At 37.4% G+C, this 11,098-nt stretch overlaps 1 protein-coding gene across 1 annotated transcript; it reads right to left on the bottom strand.

Moving 5' to 3' along the window:
• Positions 1 to 2,597: 2,597 nt before the first annotated feature.
• On the bottom strand, positions 2,598 to 10,173 carry LOC116115527 (putative disease resistance RPP13-like protein 1). Its single transcript, XM_031401669.1, has 3 exons — positions 10,014 to 10,173; positions 6,064 to 6,133; positions 2,598 to 4,696 (listed from the first exon to the last, which is right to left on the bottom strand). Exon 3 carries the CDS (start codon positions 4,680 to 4,682, stop codon positions 2,598 to 2,600), a length of 2,085 nt encoding a protein of 694 aa, XP_031257529.1. The 5' UTR covers positions 4,683 to 4,696; positions 6,064 to 6,133; positions 10,014 to 10,173.
• Between the last annotated feature and the right edge of the window lie 925 nt (positions 10,174 to 11,098).

Raw genomic sequence — 11,098 nt, 5'->3', positions numbered from 1 at the left:
ATATACAGCAGAGATGTAATCTTTAGAGAGGTAAACAAAGTGTGGGAACTGAAGATCTTGAGCAGTCAAAGAAAATTCGTTTGATGTGACTACATAGAGCAAGAGGAGGAGATGACCCAAATGTTGTGCAGAGACTGAAATTCAGAGTCTATAGAATTGACCATGAAGATAAACTTGATAGTGTGGCGATGAGGGTCGTGGAGGTGTTGAGGATGATTCTGATGATGAAGTTGTGGTGCCATCAACTTTGAGGAGATCTACAAGAGTTAGAAAGGCACCAGTTCGTTTCTCTCTAAGTGCATTGAGTGGATTACAGCTTTGAATGTGATTGGCGATGAACCTAGGAATGTAAATGAAGCAAGAGCCATGGAAGATGCAAATCGTGGGAGGTTGCGATGAAGATGAGATGCAGTCACTGGACAAGAATAATACATGGATCTTATGTAAATTGCCTAAGGATAGAAAGGCAATTGGTTGCAAGTGGGTGTTCAAAAGAAAGTTGCAGGCAGATGGGACAATTGCAAAGTATAAGGCGAGACTCGTTGCAAAGGGATTCTCGCAGATTGAGGGTGTTGATTATGGTGAGATTTTTCTTCTGTGGCCAAGTTAACATCAATCAGGTATGTTCTATCTATTGCTGCTGCGTTTGATCTTGAAATTGAACAAAATTGATGTAAAGACGGCATTTCTACATGGAGATTTAGAGGAAGAAATTTACATGAGGCAACTGAGGGGTTTGTATGTAAAGGGAAGGAGACTTGGTGTGTAGGTTGAAGAAGTCTCTGTATGGGCTTAAACAATCCCCAAGGATGTGGTACCAAAAGTTCGACTCTATGTTCTTCAGCAGGTTTTAGCCGCAGCAACGTGGATCACTGTGTGTATGAAAAAGGTTAGAAAAGTGTTTGTTATTTTAACCCTATATGTAGATGATATGTTGTGATAGGGAATAGCAAGGAGTTGATAAATTCTGTGAAGGGGTTGTCAGCTGCACAATTTGACTGAAGGATCTTGGGGCTGCACAATTTTATTTTGGGTATGCAAATTACTAGAGATCGTCAGAGGGTAAATTGTGGTTAGGGCAAAGAAAGTACATCGGGAGGTGTTGAAGAAATTTAACATGGTAGACTGCAAACCTGTGAAGACTCCTATGACTTGGGGTGAAATTGTCTACTGATCAGTGTCCTAAGTCTAAGGAAGATGCTGAAGAAATGACACATGTACCATATGCGAGTGTGTAGGTAGGTTGATGTTGCCTGTGTGCACGCGACCGATATTGCACAAGCAGTGGGAGTTTTGAGTCGCTTATGTCAAATCCTGGTAAGGAGCATTGGAGTGCTGTAAAGAGGGTTCTTAGATATCTTCGTGGGACCTCGGATTTATCATTATGTTATGGGGCATGGCGACTGGGGATGAGCTAGATGGATAGGCTTTGTGGATGCTGATTGGGGAGGTGATCTCGGTAGTGAGGGTTCCACAAGTGGGTATGTATTCTTTATATTGGTGCTGCTGTTTGTTGGATGAGTAAAGGCAAAGTACTGTGGCTTTGTCATCGATGAGGCAGAATACATGGCATTGACACATGCTGGCAGGAAGCTATGTGGCTTCGAAGATTGAGTTTAGAGCTTGGTTCAAGCTTGTGCTGTGAAGATTGATGTGACAATCAAGGGGCTATTACTTAGCCAAGAATCCTGCCTTTCATTCGCGATCAAAACACATTGACATACAATACCATTTCATCAGGCAAAAGGTGGAGGAAAATTGGTGTTGTTAGAGAAGGTTGATACACTTGTTAATGCTGCAGATTTTCTTACCAAGGCTGTGCGTTAGCAAAGTTTACATGGTATGTTGATGAGATAGGCCTTCATTGTGTGAAGTATTCGCCAAGTGGGAGAATGTTGGAGTTGTCGACTACTTCAGCTAATGGGTAACGGAGACGCACTCGGGGGTTCGCTGCCCGGTCAGCGGGCGGGGGCCCCCCGGTTTTGGGCTTTTCCATGTATAACCGCTGTAGGATTCCTTTTAAGTTATTAATTCCTTTTTGGGTTGGGCTTAGGAATAGGAATTCTTGTAAAACTAGGTTTAATCCCTTAAACCTAGTATATAAACATACTTTTCTCTTGTTATGGGTGTGAGAACAATTCATTCATTGTAAACGAGAGAGGTGAGGCATATTGCAATAATATTGACTCAGCTGGACGTAGCCCACATTGTGTGAACCAGGGTAAATCATGCGTATTGCTTTCTTTGTTTACTATTTGTTTTGTTTAACTATTATTATTTTGTTCCTGTTGCTTCTCTATTTCGTTCAAATCTCAAGTGTCTCCAAGAAAGTTAAAGACAATGATAAATCTCCAAGCCAATCTGGAAACTGTGTGCCACCATATCCTTTGATGCAGAGCTTTCTTAGATTTTTGTGAGGTCTTAATATACCAAGTACATTTTTCTGTGCTTCCTCACTTTGACACTCCTTATCACCATTGCTACAATCCCAATCTAGCCATAACTCGTCTAACTTCTCCTGATCACATAATATTGCTTCTCGCGAAAATGAGGTAGCATTTTCTAATTTTGAAATATGAAGATTTCCACGGAGAAACTTAGAAGTTTTTTAAAACATCCAAACCAGATCTAATATCTTTGCCCACAACAAAATTAGATAATGTTCGAAGATTCTTCCAATTTTCCATTCCCAACGGCATCTCTATTAAATTTACTCCTTGGATATTAAGATGGTGTAGATTGATCAAATTTCCCATAGGAGGTAATTTCTCAATTAACATACACCGTCTTAGTTGCAAAACCTCTAAGTTGATTAATGAATTTGTTGACTCAGGTAGGCTTGTAATCTTGATGTTTGAAAGGTTGAGGTACCTCAAATGTTTCATATCTCCAATTGTGTCAGGTAAACTAATGACTGGAACACTCATTGGAAACATATCAGGATCACTCATTACAGACAGCACCCTCAATTTTTTGAATTTTGGCAAAAAGTTAGGAAAATCTATATCAGATGCAACACAATTGACTTCCAACATTGTCCTAAAGTTCACAGCTTCGTGGAGTGCTTCAAATTTTGTAGACAAGTGGCGAATTGACAAGTGGCGAATCTTTTTTAATGCTTCTGATTGGTTGTTGGTCCTCAATTCATCCTCCAATCTAAAACTTGTATCTCCAAAAGCCTGTTTTGCCAGATCACTAATAAGATTATGTATTACATATGTAGACGTATTGCTTGATTTCTGAAAAAGTGATCTTGACAATAGATCTTGAAAATATTCACCACCTATATCTTCTAATTCCTTATTGTATTTTGACTCTTGAATTAGACCTTCTGCCATCCAAAAAAGGACGAGGTCCTTCTTGTTGAATTGATAATTCTTCGGAAAAGTAGCACAATATGCAAAACATCTTTTTAGATGGGAAGGAAGACGGTGATAGCTTAATTTTAACACCTTCGGAATCTCACCATGCTGACTTGAGTTCAATATATCTTCCCATATTTTACTGTCTAAAATATCATTCCATTTACTTTCTCTTTGCTCACAACGTAGAAGGCCACCAAGAGTCCTAGCAGCCAAGGGCAAGCCATTGCACTTTGAGGCAACTTTTAGACGAATATATTCCAAATTTGTAAATTTGGCAATATCTCTGTTCTCGAATGCATGTTTGGCGAACACGGACCAACAGTCTTCTTCTGATAAGAGCTGTACATTATGACTTTCAATGGATCCAGTCATTGTTGATACGACATTGAGGTTGCGTGTTGTAACAATTATCCTACTCCCTGATGCTCCTGCCATGAAGGGAGATTTTAGGATTTCCCAGTTACCATAATCCTCATTCCAGAGATCATCCAGGACAAGTAAGAATTTTTTGCCGACAACTTGAGATCTCAGTTTAACTTGAAGTTGGTTAAAAGTCTCCACATCACAAGACTTGGAAGTTATCTCCTCCAAAATTGCCTTGTAGATCTTTTGAACATCAAAATGATCATTATCCGAAACACAAACCCATACTTTTGGGTCAAAATCTTTCGCTGCCTGGTCATTGAACACTTCGCGAGCAAGTGTTGTTTTGCCAATTCCTCCCATTCCAACAATGGGTATTACATGAAAGTTGGCATCACTTGGTTTATCCCTCAACATCATTTCAAGTAGTTTGGCTTTATCATCATCTCTACCAATAACAGCAGGTTCAAGTTGCAAGGATGTAGTAGGTAGTCTTTGTGGTGTAGCAGTTGATGTCCCTCCAGCAATCTCTTTCAACCCAAGACAATCTCTTTGATCACACAGATCTTCCAAACGGTCAGTTATCTCTTCTATCTGCGACTTCATGTGACGGTTGGACATCAAAGAAGAGAAATAATCAGTAAAGCTGTTCGTGGGGTGGTCTGTAGTCATCAATTTGCGCTCTGCAAGTTGAGTGGCATATTCATCCAGAATATCTTCTACATAATAAGCCAAGTCTTGCAGATCATCCAACCACATTTTCACTGCCTTGTTGGTTAGTTGCTTCTCTTCTGCGTCGTTAAGTACCGCTTGAATCATCGATAACTTTTTCTTCCACTGCTTTATCACTATATCTATCCCAGATTCACGTAGAAAGGACAGCAACCTACGATCCGCCAATCTGTCGAAAAACACCTGGAGGAATGCACCCAGAAAGACTTCTCCCACTGCCATGATTCTGGTTTAGTCTGTGAAAGAAAAGAAAGGATTGTCACAAAGAAGCAACAGGCAAGCGAGAGGGACAATATCAACAAAACTGTCCAATAAACTTGTAACACCAACCAAATTCATATAGATTTAATTGTTTAACTGCAACCAAATTCATTTTTGAAATTAAAAACATCAAATACAACAATGATCTACGGTCAATTTCTTGGTGTAACAGCAGTTGAACTTACATTAATCATCTGATTTCCTTATAGTTCTTAAGTACTGATTTAACTAAATTCTATTCATGAGTAATATGATTTATCTAATTTAAGTACAAACACAAAGTTAAAGAAAAATAATCCGCCAGAGAGAGAAAGATCTATTGTAAAATGGGGCAAGATCCAGTTAATATATTCATATATATCTATGTTTAAATTAATGATAAATGAATACAATAGTATGAAGATGCTGATAAACATACGTCAAAATATAAATATGAAAATAAATATTCGAAAAACAGATTTGAAAATAAGTAAATTTACCTTAACAGTGAGAAAACAAGAGTAGAGATTGAGAAGAGTTGGTAAGAGCGTGATGAGAGAATAAGAGAAATAATTGAGAGTATAATAAGAGAAATAATTGAGAGTTTGATACGAGAGGTGAAAATATTTGTAGAAAAAACATAATACAACACATACCACGTTTTTATAGAATATGATGTGGCAAAAATGATTGATTGATTTTAAATTAAAAATGAACTTTCACCTAATCATCTTTTGTTACATCATGTTGTATAAGAAATATTATATAAAAATATTGCATGGGTGGTATTACTCGTAGAAAAAATACCGTAGTTGACTGACTCTTTTGAAGGCAGCTAGAGCCACTCATTTAGTCTTGTTATTGAAACATAAAACAAAAATATCAGTTTGGACGAAATGGAATTTATTAGTTTAGAAGGTGCAAAGAAATTTCTCAAAAAGTACCCTTTATTTATTGTTAAAAAAAAAAAAAAGAATACATATAATCATCTTGAATAATCAACCAAAAGAAGATCAAAAGAAGTCTTATCTCACTATCTCTAAATTTAAAGAAACTAACCATCAGGGGGTGGTCCAGCAATCAACTAAGAGTTTGGGTATATTACTCAAAAGGTCTTAAGTTCGATCTATTTGGATTGCTAATAAGAGTAGATATTAAGAAGATTTACCCGGTGGTCAACTTTAAGATTTCAGAATATTAGTTGAGGTGTGCGCAAGTTGGCCTAGAGAATCTCAGTCACAAAAAAAAAAAAAATAATAATAAAAAAATAAAGAAACATACATTCATAAAAAAGGTAAACACATTTAACCTCCGTACCTCAACACTGGAGAAATTAAGTGCGGAAAGTTTGAGAGTAACGTACCTCAACACTGGAGAAATTAAGGGCAGAGAGTTTGAGAGTGACTGAGAGATGAGAGACTAGGTGAGAGTATCTGTACAAACAATTTGTGATAAGTTAAACTAATGAAACTAGCTTTTTAAAAAAAGATTTTAATCGAAAATAAAATAATGACTCCATTGATCTTTGTGCTTTGGAAATTAATTATACGACCAGCTTCATCCTCTTTATAGAAGTAAAGCCCTATGGACACTTCTGATGACATGAATCAAAAGTCGAGAACCCTTTTTCTTCGATAGTTAATCTGTTCACACAAAGAAAAGGTCAAAAGGCTAGCTTTCTCAGACACCAGTAAAACCCACCCAAATGGATCACAAGCTTTTATAGAACTTAAAATAATTAATTTGTATAATAATCCAATCTCCCGGGATCTGTGGTGTAAGCGACTTGGATAAGAATTTGAAGAATTGTCTGGAGGTTGAGCTGGCCGCTTGTCTGCAGTGCATGGCGCATGAATGTGATACCTTTTTTGGCATTTCAGTGAATAATGTTTATTTGTATCAGAATTTTCATTTCAAAGCTGCTTGTAATATGCCACAAAATGCATAAGCTCTGGAGACAGAAGAGTTACCATACTCTGTTAGACCTTACCAAATTGGTCACATGAAATAAAGTCCAGGATTGAACAACAATAAGAAGCTTTCTTGTTTTAAAATAATAAAATGAACCGCCTAAAATGTATGATAGGAAGAAGGGGAGGAAAGCAAATACATTCATAACAAAGATGGCAAGAACTGCCATTGACCAATCTACATACCTTATTCACAACAGAGGAAGAACATATTTACAAACAGGCAATGGCAAAAACTTTCATAAACAAATTAAAGTTTGATCTGAAGTATTACACAACACTTAAATACAATTGACCAGAATTTGGGGAAAAAATCATTCAACTCACTTTCTGTACAAAACATAACTCAACTACCTAAGATATGTCTCAGTTATTCTATCAAAATTGACATGAAGCAGAGCTAACACCAACATATTCTTGCCATTTCTTGCGGCTTCACAATGCCAATAGTAGAGGCTAACTCGTAGAAGAAGAACATCAAGTAAATTTTATAAAGCAAAAGTCGATCAGCAGAGCACAAAATTTTTAGAATTTGCCAATGATTAGAGATTAGAATTTGACCAACAGCCTAAAACAAGATAGAGATGCCAAGCTCTGCACCTCAACTGGTTCATTTTGCAAGACATTGTCATTAGAAATCACCTCAACTGGTGAAGTTTGAGGCATTGTCTGACTGCATAAGCAGACATTCCCTTGAGGAGGGTCCATTTTCTTTTTTTGGAGTTTTAGATATCTTTAAACCAATGCTGTTGCAGGAAAGGGTGGAACATAACCAGCCTAGGGAGAATTTTCTGTGGAAATTGTCCGATTCAGCATACTAGCCCTCTCGTAGTTGCTGTTTCTCCTAGAAGTCTTGGTTTTCGCCCTAATTAAAAGATAGAGACAAATAAAATATCCACGGAAAACATCATAAACAAGTGTGCGGAAGGAGAGAAGGAACAAGGATTCTCACCACAAGCTTGATCTTGAGCAAATCTTCACTAACTCACAAGTCACATGCCACAGACGCTCTGTTCTGCCTCAACTGTCCTTTGAAACTATAAAATCATAACATGGCAAGTGAATCATGATTCCATAAGGTAGGATTTCTGTCGGCCGAAATATCCACTTTCATTGTCCTCTCAAATTTACCCCTTCAATATCAAGATGCCGGAGATTGATCAAATTTCCCAAAGGAGTAATTTCTTGATTCTTGTACACCATCCTAATATCAAAACCTCTAAGTTCATTAATGAATTTGTTGACTTGGGTAGGCCTGTAATCTCGGTCTGTGAAAGGTTAAGGTACCTGTAAAGTTTCAAATCTGCAATTGAATCAGGTAGCTCAATGATATTTCGATTTCTTAAAGAAAAAACCCTCAATGATTTGAACTTTGGCAACAATTTTACAAGAACTATAGTAGTTTTGCAATCACAGCTTCGTGGAATGCTTCAAATATGGTTTTGATTTGCAAAATTGTCCTTCAGTTCATGGCTTCATGGAATGCTTCAAATTTATTTGCCACATTATCCTTACCACAAGTGTAAGTTAAATGACAAATCTTTTAAGATGAGAAGGAAGATAGTAGTAACTGACTTTATCTTTAATTTTAAAATAATTTTTAACCCTAAAATTAATATAAACCAAACTACGGGTGAAAAATACATTTAATAAAGTCTTTTTTTTGGGGATCGGGAATGTCCGGGCCAGCTTATGCACACCTCAAGTAATTCCCCAAGACCCTGAAGTTGACAGCCGAGTAAATCCCCTCATTGGCCACCACTATTAACAACCCACATGGATTGAACTTAGGACCTTTTGAGTGATACACCCAAGAGTCATAGTTGACCACTGGGTATTATAGATTGATAGACCTCCCATTAAACATGTTTACCAATACAAGGGGCATAAGGGACAATCGGGAATGTGAGGGCTTTGCTGTTGGTTGTTAGGGGAATTAGTTACAATCACGTGTGAGTAGGGAATCAAGTTGTTATTTGTGTGAGTGGAGAATCAGGTTGATTAGCATAGAGAATGGGTAGTCTGGAAGTTAGTATAAATAAAGGAGGTCAGTGTTGGTGAAGGGGGGGAGATAAAAATAGTGCATTGTGGGAGGTCCCCAGCTCCTCGAATTGCTGGGATCTATCTGTTGAGTTTATCAATTGTTTTGGTTGTTCTTTGTTTTTCTCCATTAATATACTTGGTTGAGGCTTGTTTGTGGTGAACATATTCTGTTATCTTGTACTGTTTGGCTATTGTTTGTTAGCAGTGCAGGGAGTCTCATCATAGTCTTTTCGTGATTTTACCTCTATCATATAACAAAGTGTATATTATAACACATTCAAAAAACCACAGAGTAAATTAATCATTTATTTGTATCAAAATTGTCACTACAAAGCTGCTTGTAGAGATAAATAAGCTTTGAATACAGAAGAGAGTACTGTGTTAGTGACACCACCCATCCCAACCCTCCCTATATACAAAATCCAATAAATCCTCCATACATAAGTCCCCCCCCAATGTAACACCTCAACATTAAAATCATTGGACACTTCACTGACCAAAAGATTAATTTAATTTCTTCTTTACCAAAACTGTCTCATAACCGAGCATTGGTCGCTCTCGGATTTTTCATAAAAAATTCATTCATCAATTTAAGCCATAATTTTAATGGGGCCTTCTAGAGACACACAAGTTGTTCCCATAATTTTCTCAAGTCATTCCAGAATCAATAACTATTTAAAATACAATTTTCTTTCAACTCATTCAAAACGGCCAACTATTTCCAGAATTGACGTTACTAACTTGTAAAATTCGTAACAATTTAGCCTTTAATCAAAACCTCACGAAACTCTCCAGAATTAAACTAGACACATATAGGATTTACCAGAATTTAAAATCATTCAATTTGGAAAAGTATAGCTGCACTAACTCTTTTACTAAAAAAGGGTGCTCCGCAGGAAACGAAAATTCCAGAATTTTCAGGGCAGACTTAAAAAATCTATAAAAAAAATCCAATACTTCGAATTTTTTGGTGAAATGATTTTTCAAACATTCCTCAAGAAGTCTAAAACAACATATCCGGATTTGAGCTCCAACCGAGAACCCAGAGCTTAGATAAATTTTTCGAAAGTCCAAATGGTTAGGCTTCACAGTGTAAACTTCCATACCCAAAATCACATCTATAACAGATTGGGTTTAAGCACAACATATATGCTCTACCCACCTAAATTATTGCAATCTCCACATTTCAGTTTTCTTTTCATGAATTTATACCAATTCATAGACAAAACAATCCAAAGAGAGTTCTTTAAATCAATTGAATCATAAATCACCAACAAGGGAAATATCAAGCTTTACTAACCTCCCATTTGCTCAATCTCCCTTTGCTTTCCGATCACCGGAATTTGCCGGCCGGTGACCCCTGTTTCAGCCACCACCATCGCTCTGTACTCTTCTCTCTCCCCTTCTTGGCCGAACTTCCTTTCCATCTCTTCTCTTTTTTCTTTTTCTTTTCTTCTTCTCCCTCTTTTCTCCTCTTTCTTTTCTCCTTTCTTTTCTCTCTTTTTTTCTCCGTCTTCTTCCTGGTCCTCTCTTTTAAGATCTATTACTATTCATAAAAATATCTGACAAATTCCCTTTGGTCCTCGCTTGTTTTCGATTTTTCTACTCCCTCAAAATTTCAAAATCTAACACTTTAACCCCCAAAATCACAAAATAAAATTTAATAAAGAGTAAACGACATATTCCCGCCCAAGGTTTGACGAAATCCTAAGTTAGTACCCTTAGTTCCATTTATTCCAGATTCTCACCCTTAAAGTGACGGAAAATTGTTGGATATAACAGTTAAGGGGTAATTAAATTGGCCATTTTGCAAGAAGAGGCACACATTAGCAAATCGTCGCCCCTAACAGTGCTCCGACGCACGTTAGCCGATGTCACCTCTGACATTTTTTACCCTTTTTAGACGATTCTTCCAACCAAAATAACCCTTGTCATCACCATTTGAACCCCTATCCTCTACTCTACAAAATCTTACTCTTCACAACCCCTTATCACTCTCCAATTGCCAGCCACGACAACCGCTACATGCGACTGGCTTTTGTCGATCTCGAATGGCGAACGACGACTAAACAATTGCTAAAGACATAGGGGTTTTGTAGAGTTGGAGACGCTGGTTGCAGTGGTGATGTCTAATTGGATTTTCATCATCGGAATCTAACGAAGAACATCGAAACCCTAAGCCTTACGGTGTCGACGATCAGAGGGGCCAATGAGTTGGGAACCAGAGAAGTTTTGGACGACGAACGATGGGGAAGGTGATGGAGATGACCAGGGGGTTCAACACCGTTGGAAACAACCCAAATCCGACAAAAACTAAGAGGGTGCGTAGTACCAAGGGTATTATTGAAGTAATTTAAAAATAAGATGGTTAACTTATAATTTAGT

Source organism: Pistacia vera, unplaced genomic scaffold (assembly GCF_008641045.1).
Source record: "Pistacia vera cultivar Batoury unplaced genomic scaffold, PisVer_v2 Contig745, whole genome shotgun sequence".
In the NCBI taxonomy this organism is placed as follows: Eukaryota; Viridiplantae; Streptophyta; class Magnoliopsida; order Sapindales; family Anacardiaceae; genus Pistacia; species Pistacia vera.
The sequence above is the reverse complement of the archived record's forward strand: the minus strand, read 5'-3'. Positions and strand labels throughout refer to the sequence as shown.

What these genes read in the sequence shown, in the direction of transcription:
- LOC116115527 (XM_031401669.1), bottom strand. Translation starts at nt 4,682, where the DNA reads ATGGCAGTGGGAGAAGTCTTTCTGGGTGCATTCCTCCAGGTGTTTTTC.